Here is a 12,769-nt window from a genome sequence, read left to right as displayed (position 1 = left end):
TGATTTGTATACGATGAGTCAGTCACCTATAAACCTCTTACTCAGGTTGAACTCCTCAACCTAGCTGGTGCCTTGCACACGGGAAATGCTCAGCATTTTAGTCACAAATTTAAGTAGGCGTTTTAAGGCAAGTAAAATATATGGCTTTGTCACACTGCGATAATCATAAAAATTAATTAGAGGCACACAAAATCATTGGCCAACACCAAGATATTATTATTACTATTATTACTGTAATTACAAGCTATTATCACTGTAATTTAAAAAGCTAAATGGATTTTTCTAATCAAGAAAAAGACTACTCTCTATCCCCACAATTATTTCTCTGAATAAAGACAAAAGATTTTTTCCCAAGATCCAGCAGTATTCACCAAATTGGCCAAAAGGGACTTTATGCAACGATGATGAAATATAGTTCATGGAAAACAAGACATTACATCTTGTATCACCACCATACACTGTGCACATTATTTTCAACTGTTTCTCATCTCTAGTCTATTGCCTTTTAAGATTACTCCACCCACATTTTTCATCCAGCTTAAGACATCAGCAAGCAGTTATCTTCAGAAAAACTGTAATACTAGAAACACTTTTAGTTCAATAAAATTACACTAACAATTATCTTTTACCTTCTTAAAAGGGTTTCCAAAAAAATGTCTACACATAATGATATATTAAAAAATCTGCTATGAAAAACAACACTCATTTTAGACAGAAGCAACCACATATTCATTTTGTGTTTAAGTTAGTGTTAAATCATGAAAATGATTTTATCAGATGATTTCAGCCTAAGAACGACTACAGTAGAGTTCAACACCTCAAAAGACATGTTTGAATGACTGCTAACAGCAAGTTAAATCACTAAAAAGCCTACTGTTCATTCATCCCACCCTCAGTACTTTAACAAGTATTTATAAAAAGTAATGACAAACATTTTAGAACTTAGAAATGAACTAGTTAGTGGGCTTCCCTGGTGGCTGAGTAATGAACAATCTACTGGCCAAAGCAGGAGGCATGGCTGTGATCCCTGGTCTGGGAAGACCCCAGACGCCGAGGAGCAGCTAAGCCCCTGCACCACACGACCGAGCCTGTGCCCTAAAGCCTGCACGCCGCACCCACCGACCCCGTGTGCCACAGCTCCTGAAGCCACCGCAGCGAGAAGCCCTGCACCCCAACTGCAGAGCAGCTGCTTGCCCGCCTCAGCTAGAGAAAAGCCAGCACAGCAATGAAAGCCCAGCACAGGCATAAACAAATACAGCAGCACATAAAAGGGAAATGTTAAAAAAAAAAGAAAAGAAAGAAATGAACTAGGAAATGTATTTACTAAGAAATACTAATACCCATCTAAAATCTTTGTTTTCTCTAATTGGTTTAATACTTTATCTTTCTAGAAACTTGAAATATAAACCAAAACCAGAAAACAAGTCAAGGACTTTGAAAAATGTTACAATTAAAGAAAAAATGTCAATAAAGACTCTATTCCCCTAAAAACCGAATAACAACAATACTTCAAAGAAAATCAACTCCTGAAAAAAAATTAACTCCTGTATTTCATAGTCTTATAAGGAATCTAGGTTACAAAGTCTAACTATACAATTACAAAGAGAGACTAAAGCCCAGAAATGTAAATGAGCTCAAGCACAGAAGACAGTCTTTGCAAAAAAGACAGGATGAATATTAAAACAGCCACCAACTTTCAGTTAAGCTTCCCTGGTCAAAGCTGTTAAAACAAGTCCTACAGGCAGTATAACAGCTAAGACCCCACTCAGAGCCAGGACCGCCAGCCTTCTCCAGGGGCTGTGTGACTTTGGGCAGGATATAGCCTGCATGTACTTTCTTACCTCACTGGTTATGTGGATGCAGTTATGAAAGAAACAAAGTGAAGTTGCTCAGTTGTGTCAGACTCTTTGCGATCCCATGGACTGTAGCCTACCAGGCTCCTTGATCCATGGAATTTTCCAGGCAAGAGTACTGAAGTGGGTTGCCATTTCCTTCTCCAGGGGATCTTCCAGACCCAGGGACTGAACCCAGGTCTCCTGCATTGCAGGCAGACGCTTTACCATCTGAGCCACCAGGGAAGCTACGAACTTAATCATAGCTTCAGTGAACTATGTGGATGCAGTGAACTTCATCAAATCTTTTCAATAAGCTCAAGCCTCAGATTCTTAAGCAAACTAGACAATCAATAGCGGTTTTCTTCTAAAACAGTGTGTCGATCTATTTTTTTCTCCTGAGAAACAAAATATAAGCTTGGAAATCCTGCTTTTTAAAACTATTCAAATAATCACAACTTTTTTCAAATACTGTTTTCGCTTATGCTATTAAAAGGAACTGAATATTCATTGGAAGGACCGATGCTGAAGCTCCAATACTTTGGCCACCTGGTGCAAAGAGCCAACTCTTTGGAAAAGAACCTGATGCTGGGCAAGACTGAAAACAGGAGGAGAAGAGGACAGGAGGATGAGATGGTTGGATGGCATCACTGACTAGATGGACGTGAGTCTGAGCAAGCTCTAGGAGTTGGTGATGAACAGGGAAGTCTGGCCTGAGTGCTGCAGTCCATGCGGTCGCAAAGAGTCAAACATGACTGAGTGACTGGACTGACTTGATTAAAAGGAACTAGGGGAAGAGAGAAGGTACAGAATGGTTCTTCTCCTTGTTTCCTGCAGCCACACTAATGACAGCGAGAAAGAAGAAATATGTACACCCACAGCTGGGCTCCCCTGCTGGCTCAGCAGTAAAGAATCCACCTGCAGAGATGCAGGGTCGATCCCTTGGTGGGGAAGATCCCTTTAGGAGGGAAATGGCAACCTACTCCCATATTCTTACCTGGGACACCCTGTGGACAAAGGAACCTGGCACACTACAGCCCATGGGGTCACAGAGTCGCAAACGACTTAGCGACTAAACATCATCCACAATCAGCTGAATTAATTAATCACAACCAATTACTGAGTGACTTTACACAGAGAGTGTGACATGTGAGCACAGTACAGCTAAGTTCTGGAAGTATAAAGATAAATAGGGCCTGATTTTAAAATATTATAGCCTAGAGAAGACAAACACAAATGGATACTTCAAAACAACACCATAAATATGAATTAGAATTATGGTGACTTTTGAACCCAGAAAAACCTAGAGTATCTTTGAGATCTTGGATACAGCAAAGACACACCTACAATATTCTGGGTTTGTCTAAAGGATAGGAAATACAGACACATAGAGGATATATTAACAGTTTCCTATTCTCAGGGAACACACATTCTAGCAAGAGATGAACAGTAAATAATTACTCCATTGTGATACGGCTAATGCAGAATTTGAAATGGACCATGAGTCTAACCAAGTATTGGGGATAGTTTGCCTGAGAAATTGTTCAAGGTAAGACCTAATCAAGATAAGAGTTACTATATTTATCTCCTGACTTCCATTTAGAGCACTTGCCAAACCCTATCTGAGTTTCAAACCACTTTTTATTGTTTAGTCCAAAACCCTCGCTTCCAAGAAAGAGAGTCAAACTGAAGTTCAGAGAAATGAAATCAACTGCCAGATTTCCTCCAGGCAGTCTCTAGTAACACCAGAGCTAAAACACTGATTATTCTCACTGGAGTATTCTTTCCACATTCTACACAGGAGAAATGGGAGGATAAATGACAATATGAATTAATCACAGCCCTAGGCCCTTTACATATTCCATCTCACTTAATCATAACACTAAGATATGTCTCCTATTTTGAAAGGTAAGGAAACAACTTCTGAGAAGATAAATTATAAGACCAAGGCTTTCTGACTTACGGATTCATGCTCTTTCACTACCCAATGTTCCTTTCATTGTTTCAGTGATAGATGAGTCTAGAAAAATACAGTTAAGGTATTGTTCCAATAAAATCCTCAAGGAAAAAAAACTTTTTACTCAGAAATAGTAACACTATTTCTCTTATTCATCACTCAAGAGATTAGCTTTTGTTTCCTTTAATTCAGTTTCCCAAGTGTGACTTTTTCCCCAACTTGACCCCCGCTCAAATTCTCTTCACTTCACACCTGTACTATTCCTTCTACCTCCTAATTGGTCTCCCAGCTCCCAAGCTTTCTTTCTCTATCTTTGCCACGTGTGATTAATTTTCCTGTAACACAAAGTTTCATCATTACTCCAAAATACATTTTAAAATACCTATAATAATTGTTAAGCACTGTGCAGGTAATGCAGCTAGAGCAACAATCAGAACAGACGCGGTTCCCATTCTGAAGGAGCACACACTCTCACAAGAGCGATGAGCAGTAAATCATCACTCAGACTGTGATAAGGGCAATGCAGAACTTGGGGGAGAGCTAGCACTATGTATCTAACAAAGAATCAGGGAGAGGGAGAAGTAAAAACCTGGTCACTGCTAGGAGTTACAAAAACAGAAGTCGGGGGGAGCCAAAGAAACCAATTCACCAACCTACAGTGAGAAAGATGGGCGTACCTGTGTTGGCACAAAAGGCCACACTTGTCCCGTTAATCACTGCCCAGTTTTCAATGTGGAACCTCTTGTCTCGGCAGGAAGTTTCCTGAATATGCTAGGCTCTTTCCTTCCTATGTTTCATTTCAGCTTTCTAGAAATTTCCTTTTCATCCCTCAACTAACCCTAAAATCCAGTCCCTTTCTCCCATCTAAACTTTAGTTATCGACTATCATACTCCACAGTTCTGGCTTTTTTCTCTTAAATATCACCATTTTATTTATTTATTTTCAGTTGCCCTGGGTCTCCATTGCTGCGCAAGGGCTTTCTCCAGCTGCAGCGCGTGAAGCTACTCTTGCTTGGCGAATGGGCTCAGCTGCTCTGCGGCACGTGGTGTCTCCCAGACCGGGTATCAAACCTGTGTCCCCTGCAGTGGCAGGCAGGCGCTTCACCACTGCACCACCAGGGAAGCCCTCCACAGCTTCAACTTTAACATACGTGTCACAAGCAATTTCGTCTTTCTAGTCTCTAAAAACTAACCAAATGGGAAGACAACACATGTATATTTCTTATCACTAAACAGGGTTCAATGCCAACCATCAGTCAACGCTCCATGAAGATTTTTTTAAGCATCCAAACATCCACCTGATCGCCTATCCAGGCCCAAAACTGTTCAGTTAGTTCTAAGGTCAATGTCATTATTATTTCCACAAATGTATACTATCAGTCACAAAAATGAACTCAACCTGTGGTAAAATTAATTGCAAATCCATTACCATTACTAGAAAACATATCCGAAAACCTTTTAGTAATAGATCAGCAGTGTTACATATTAAAAAACTATTAAAAATGGAAGGCATTAAGAAGTCTTTTAGGTCAACCATATATATTAAAGTAAATGATTAAGATGCAGATTTTGTAATAAAATCTTTTGATATGGCATATCCTTTTGCAAGTTTCTGAAGCGTTCATTTACAGATAACATGCCACACATTTAACAGCTTGTTTAGTACTTTTGGGGGCTTCCCACGTGGCTCAATGATAGAATGCACCTGCCAATACAAGAAAAGACACAAGTTCCCTCCCTGGGTCAGGAAGATCTCCTGGAGAAGGAAATGGCAACCCACTCCAGTATTCTGGCCTGAAATACTCCAAGGACAGAGGAGCCACAGGGCTGCAAAAAGTCTGACACGACTGAGCACTGCAATAATTAGGTATGGCTTCCTAGGCGGCTCAGTGGTAAGAAAAAAAAAAAAAAAATTCCGCCTTAGATGCAGGTTTGATCCCTGACTGGGAAAGATCCCCTGGAGAAGGAAATGGCAACACACTCCAGTCTTCTTGCCTGGAAAATCCCATGGAGAGCGGAGCCTGGCAAGCTACAGTCCATGGGGTTGCAAAGAGTCGGACACAACCGATCAACTAAACAGCAGCATAGTACTTTTTGGCATTTCAGATCTTAAACTGCTTCAACAAGAGACCAATATCAGCTTAGCTAAAATTGGCTCAAACGCACAGTCCGTGCCCCGCCCATGAGGTCAAGTGCTTTGTTTCAGTCACTGCCGTGTGTACCCAACACCTAGAACAGTACCCACATAATGGGGCTTCTGCATACATCTGTGAACTAAATACCTACCTATCACGTAATAAATGCTTAGTAAAGTGTGTGCCGAATACAGTACATGTAATCCCCACAACCACCCTACAGGAAAGGAACTATTAATATCCCTCTTCTGCAGATAAGAAACCTGAATAACCTAAATGACTGTCCCACGGTCACCCAGCTTCAGTGACAGCCAGAATTCAAATCCAAGTGTTCTGACTCATGGTGTACTCTTAACCACGTCTCTCGCTATCCTTCTCTCATTAACTTCAAATTTTCCATTTGCCTTTGATAAAACGTTGGGCATTTTTCTACTATAAATGCTTCTAAACAGCGGTTAAAATAAAAACAAAAAACCCCAAATGCCTATCCATTTTGGATTTGTCTATCAACTTATTTTGTAAATATGCTCTTTACAGAAATTTACAGAGTTTCCAATCATTTAAAAAGTATTTATTAGGCACCTCTGGATTGCCTCTATCTAAACTGACAGTTCTTAGCTTAGACCAGACACTTCTGAGACTGATAAAAACTAGTGACATCTTCTCAGAGAAACATCCACATAAAATTTTCCATTCAATCTCACTGACCTTACTAGAGTATGCCCCCAGAGAAAAGTTGGCCTTAAATCACTATACCAAATACAATAATCCAACCAAAGGCATCAATTCCTGGCCCTCACTTTATAGTCTTCCTCATACAAATTCTACTGCTGGTATTTCAGTTTAATTCTAATAACTGAGTATGCACTGTAAGCACGTACTGTTAGATACTACAAAGATGGAAATGAGCTAAACTGTCCCTGCTCTCAAAACTACCATGTTACAACAAAAAGGATGAAGCAAAGCATCCAAATAAGAGGTGGTCTCCAGGACAGTCGACAGGGCTCCGTAATAGGAACTCATGTAAACCTTAAAGAATTAAGGGTCAAAGATGTCAGCAAGACTAAGATTTGAATCTTATCCTTTGCCTCTTGACTACAGGCTCTTCAGGTTGCAATATTCTACATCCTCCCATCTATATAGAACAGAGCCACAAACTGGGAGGAAAAAGCAGAGAAGAAATACAAATATGGTACTAAAAGCAATACCATGTATCCTTTTAATTAAAAGACCACATTTACTTTTAATTAAAAGGAAGACCATATTTCCTTTTAATTAAAAGGAAGAAGGAATTAGTATCAAGTTTAAAAAGACCTGGAAAGAATTTGTCACGGTATTTTGATGGGTTTTGAAAGGCTGTCTCCATCAACAAAAATTTGAAGCAATTATTTTGTATAAAAAGAAAAGTGGGGAAAATGTTATCTGCTAAGTAAAGATGTATGAAGAAAATATGAGCAGGTACATTTAGGTCATAAAATCCTTGGCTCTCTTTCTCTCAGAAGACTTGCTCTGAGGAAACTAGTTGCTAGGTCCTAAGAACAGACAAGTAGCCTTATAGAGATACTGACTTGGTGAGTAAGGGAGGCCTCCTGCCAAAAGCTATATAAGTGAGATAGTTTCCAGCCCCAGTCAAGCCTTCAGATGACTGCAGTGCTGGCCAACACTTTCGCTACAATAGGAGACTGAGCCAGAAACACCCTGCTAAGTAGCTCCATTCTTGACTTTGATAAACCACAAGTGATAATATGTTTGTTTCTTTAAATTGCTAAATCTGGAGCATATTTGTTAGACAGCAATAAATAGCTAACACAATAGTCAAGGTGTGAAATCGCTAACTTTGTTTGGCATCAAAGTTTGTGCTAATTAAAAGTTTCAGAGCAATATGCAAGATGGTTGAGAGGGAAGCATTTTGTCTATCTCTCACCATATCCAATGGAGTCCTTCCTGAACATGGTAAATACCTAAGCTTGGTAACAAACTAGCATACACACAAGATTTCCTAACTGACCCAATGAAATAGCCTCAAAGTTTCTTAAAAGTAAAATGGTTCCCTTGAATCTTTCCATATAAGTTCGATCCTGAAAAGCTGTAGTTTTATTGTTGTTTACTTTTTAGCACAGAGTCATACCTTCCTTAACTGAGAATTACAATACGTAATCAATGAAAACTGAGACTTGTTAGCAGCTCTTCTCTAAATTTAGTCAAAACTAAAAGGTAGCTTAAAAGTTCCAGACAGACTATGAGCAGCTGCGTCAGAGTTGAAAGTGAGCAAAATACTTTTATCAGTATTTGACTGCCTCAACCATACAGAGCCTTAACAGATCTTGATGATAACCTCAGCATGAAGCCTTCTAGTATTAATCCAACTTAAAAGTTTAGCCTCCATACTAGAAAAAAATCTTCCCTACTATAATACTGGGAAGGTGGGCAAAATAACCCTGTTTTCCCAGTGTCAAAACGATCTTAATTATACCACAAAATTTGTAACCCATAAGGCTGGGAATCCAAATGTTAATTCTCAAAACAGTAAGGGCCTGTAGTCTATGTTGATCATTAAGCTTCACACTAAACGCCTTTCCCTATCACTCTATCCTTACAAATGCACCCATCCCTTGACATCTGAATTTACCTAGAAAGGCTGATAAAAGCGGCTTTTTCAAAATAAGTCATACCTTATATTCTAGCTGGGGAGGAAAAACTATAATACAAAAGAGAGACAAATAACCACAAAATACAGGCTGTTATTATCAATTCACTTATACAGACAAGCAACTAAAAATATTTTCATGTATAATCTGATTCAATAGCTAAAACTAACTTTTACACTAAAAAAAATTTCACAGGCATTTTAAGTTCTAAAATTCTACTTAAAAGTCAACTTAGGCTCTGAAATTAACTTAAAAGGTGGTAACTTTTTAAAAAGTACTTAAGCTTAGATTCAAAGTGAAATAAAAGCTAGTTTTTAGTGGCCTCACACGGCTAAATATTCTCCCCAAAGAAAATTCCGTTATCTTTATAACCGAATTAAGAGTAAACTATATATCAACTTTAAGGTTTCCTAATCTTACCAAAATAAACATCAGTACACTTAACGCTGGTTTTCAATAACTTTCTCCTGGGGAAAACAATGTTTTTGGTACCGTGTGACTTAATCACTTTATAATCATTTTCACAACACTTCAAATATGTGTTGTAAACTGACTCCTTGGATCACAAGCTTTATATCCAGATCTTTCTAGTTAGTTCTTTCTTCAAAAGAAGCACTTAGTTAAAAATATTTAAGATATTTCAACAAGTTCTAAAGAATGTTACATAAACCCTAAAAGTATAATCTTATTTCAAAGTGAAAGCTCAACAAGACATTCTAACAAAAATGAGTAAATTCTAATAATAATAAAATCTTTGCAACAGGAATACCTCATGTTTTTAAAAAGCACTTTAAAACCACGATATCCTTCCATCAGTTACAAATATAAAGACTTCCTACCATGAAATCAATCTATAAAATCCACAGATTGATGTAATCTGCATGGCAGTTTATAAGAATTATAAATCCTTTGCAAACTTAAAATAACTCTCAAAAAAAAAAGAAACTGAAAGGCAAAGGAGGGGACATTTCACAGTTAACATTATCAAGATCACAACCAGTGTCACTAATAATATAAGGTTTTTTCACACAAGTGATAAATTCACTACCCTGTAATGGGTAGTGAAGATTACAGCATCTTGTAGTCTCTAATATTTAAGTATCCAGAAAAGCAAGTATGCCTTTTTATCAAATTTTAACCTTATTTGGACTTGTGGCACCAGTATCTTACTCCTTACTCTGAAATGAGGTAAGAATTACACATTCAAGTGAGTATCTAATAAAAATTACCTCAAAACTCCACTTGCTGAAGTATTACTGGACCAACTATTCATAGTCTCCTAAAATGACATAGTAGATAGACATTACATTTAAAAAACGAAAAAACCAAAAACCTGGCACGTACTGCTCGTAGCTTATTTAAAGAGAATAATTCTAACTCTGGTGAAGTGGAACTAGCAGGGGACTTGAGAACCTTTGTTCAGATCCAGCTCCACCACTTCCATTCCATAGTTACTGTTTTGAGTAAGACACTTAACTTGCTTCTTCTCTGTTTAAGTCTTACCAGAGTTGTGAAAATGAAATGATTGGCACATTTAAATCCTGCAGTGCTACTAGGCAAGTATGTGTGTTGACGTGTATATGCTAGGTAAACGGAACAACTGTGGAAGACGCTGAATTGTATGAACTAATGTCAACTTTTAAATATCTACTGGTACCAGTGAAGGCGTATACAGTAAAACGACAAATAACACATGCTTCATTAGGCAGTTCACATCAATTTTTAATTTTCTTAAAGATATTCTCTTTCCTATCCTGCCTACATAGTTCAGGACAATTTTTTTCAAGGTTTGCAGTCTTATTTTACACCATTCAAGGTTATTTCCTTAGATATTAAAATAAATGTCAAATAGAATTTGATGCTGTATTTTCAAAATATTTAGGGCTGTGAATTCCTCATAATACTAAATATAAGCCAATGTGTTCATTTTTATCAGTTAACAATCTAATTCCTAGAACTTCAGAATACTTAAACTTTCAAATCCAAGCCAATATCGATTGTTAAAATTCTACTGCTCATCCAAACATTAGCAGACGGTCAAAATAATTGCTATTACACTTTAGATGCAATACAATACGCATGACGTGGTTCTGTTCTATCAAAATAAAATACATTAACAACCAATCAGTTAAAATATGAAATCTTCCGGAGATGAAAAGTAATGACAATAACATCTGAAACATAACAATGAGTACCTTAAAGCCCCAGAAAATGAAAAGCATTATTGTCAGTCTCCACATTCTTTCTAAAAAGCTTTAGAAAACTACTACTAATCCCTTCAGAAATCTCGCCAAAACATGACTTTAAATATTATCATCTAAAATCACGACTCACGTTGAACCATTAGTGTACAGATTTTAAAACGCATACTAACATGTTGTACCTTAAGACTGCTTTTGGTTACCATTCTAACTCTCTTCGGCTCGGTAAAGTTACCTTAAACGACACCAACTCATTATTCTCTTACACAACGATCTGTACAGTTTGAGAACTTTCTCCCCAGTTTGACCACCAACCAAATAAAGAGAAGTTATTAAAATCATTTTGGAGACCAGGTTAATGACCACACATGAGGAATTCTGGCAGCGCTAGTCAAATAGCAAAGAACAGTCTTTTTTCTTTTTGAAGTGAAAGAAAGTGATGGTTGGGGTCCCCCTCCCTGAACAAGGAAGTTCTCTTACATCCAGGCGAGACCAGCCATGTTGGAAAACACTTGTCAGTTACAGTTGTGACAAGTCTTAGCCAACACCGCCCGGGGAAGCTAACCTTGCGTACCGAGGTGTGTACATCAAGGCCCTCTTCGGCTCCGCCGGAGGTTCTGGGCCTACTTGGGGGATGGTTTCCGAGTTGGAGCCGTCCTTCGGTCCGAACGGAGTGCAGAGCCGAGGGGGAAAGAGGGCGGGGAAAGGAGAGTTGGGGGGAAAAGGGTTTTCAAGAGTTGGAAGCCGCTATCCGCAGCGAGAGGGGCGCGGCGGCCGGGAGAGGTTTCCGAGTTGAGAGCCGGGGGGGTGGGGGGGAGGGGCCGAGGATTCGGGGAACAGGGGGGGACTCTCGGCAGAAAAGTCCCCCTCGGAGGGGCCCAGGAGCGCCAGATGAGGAAGGGAAGCGGGGGAACGCTTCGGGGCACTGACCTGTCCTCCGAGTCCATGCGGCTCAGGGGTTCCCCATCCGACGACATCTCCAAGCTGCCTCGCCGGCCCCCGGAGGTCGCGCTGCTTCCGCCTCCCCCGGTCCCATAGCCCTCGTCGCCGCCGCTGGAGACGACGCTGCTGCTGCTGCTGCCGCCCCCGCCGCCGCCCTGGCTGCCCCGCGGTCCCTTGGGCTCCTCCAGGCCCTCCTTGCCGTCCCCATCCCCGCTGCTGCTGCTGGCGGCGCCGGGGCTCAGCGAGCGCGTCTCGTCGCTGCTGCTCCCGCCGCTGCTGCTGCCCACCAGGCTCTCGGCGCTGCTCTCCTCCTCGCCCCCGCCGCTGCTGCTCTCGTCCTCCTCCTCGTCGTCGTCCTCCTCCTCCTCGTCCTCATCCTCCCCGGCCTGGCTGGCGCTCTCGGGGCTCGGCTCCGACATCGTCTCCGCCTCGCCGCCCCCCACTCCGCCGCCGCCCCCACCGCCGTTCAGCAGCAGCGCCGCCACCGCCTCGGCCTCCGCCTCCTCCTCCTCTTCGTCCTCCTCCTCCTCCTCGGGGGGCTCAGCCCGGCCCCGCGCCGCCGACCCGGGGCTGCCGGGGGGCAGAGGGCTCAAGCGGGAGAGCTCCTCCAGGTCGGCCATGTCGGTGAGAGCGGCGGCCATGGCGGCGCCTGCTCCTCCTCCTCCTCCGGCTCCTCCGCCTCCCCGCCGCCGCCGCCGCCGCCTCCCTCTCTCGACTCTCGCTCCTTCGCCCCCCTCCCAAACGCCCCAAACTCGGCCGACGCCGCGGCAGAGCGGGAGGAGGGCCCGCGAGCTGCGTCAGCCTGCACACGCGCTACGGAACCCGCGCGGGGACAGGCGCGCCACTGCGCGCACTCACGCGTAGACGGCTGCGCGCCTGCGCGGCGGCACGCGGTGGCACCTCCCCTCGGCCGCGGGCTCCGCGCCCGCGCCCCCGGCCGCGCCCCCTCTGGGCCCCCGCCCCGACCCGCCGGGACTCAGAGTTTCCGCGGGGCCTGCCCACGCTTTCCCCGGCCGCGCGGCGGGCGGGACACGCGGAACGAAAAGCTGAGCGC

At 42.0% G+C, this 12,769-nt stretch overlaps 1 protein-coding gene across 4 annotated transcripts in view; it reads right to left on the bottom strand.

Annotated features, from left to right (window-relative positions):
- The window catches only part of AEBP2 (AE binding protein 2), a 67,377-nt gene extending 54,847 nt beyond the window's left edge, over positions 1–12,530 (bottom strand). The window contains exon 1 of one of the 4 annotated variants that reach the window (XM_020890899.2): positions 11,704–12,530. In XM_020890899.2, the coding sequence (XP_020746558.1) occupies positions 11,704–12,356 (653 nt within the window). In that variant the 5' untranslated portion in view covers positions 12,357–12,530. Of the gene's footprint in view, positions 1–9,801; positions 9,848–11,338; positions 11,504–11,703 lie in introns of those variants that run through there. The other 3 variants (XM_070453718.1, XM_070453719.1, XM_070453717.1) reach the window with 3 other exon arrangements.
- Positions 12,531–12,769: the final 239 nt, after the last annotated feature.

Source organism: Odocoileus virginianus, chromosome 23 (genome assembly GCF_023699985.2).
Source record: "Odocoileus virginianus isolate 20LAN1187 ecotype Illinois chromosome 23, Ovbor_1.2, whole genome shotgun sequence".
In the NCBI taxonomy this organism is placed as follows: domain Eukaryota; kingdom Metazoa; phylum Chordata; class Mammalia; order Artiodactyla; family Cervidae; genus Odocoileus; species Odocoileus virginianus.
Note: the sequence above shows the minus strand (reverse complement) of the source record. Positions and strands in the feature narration are given on the sequence as shown.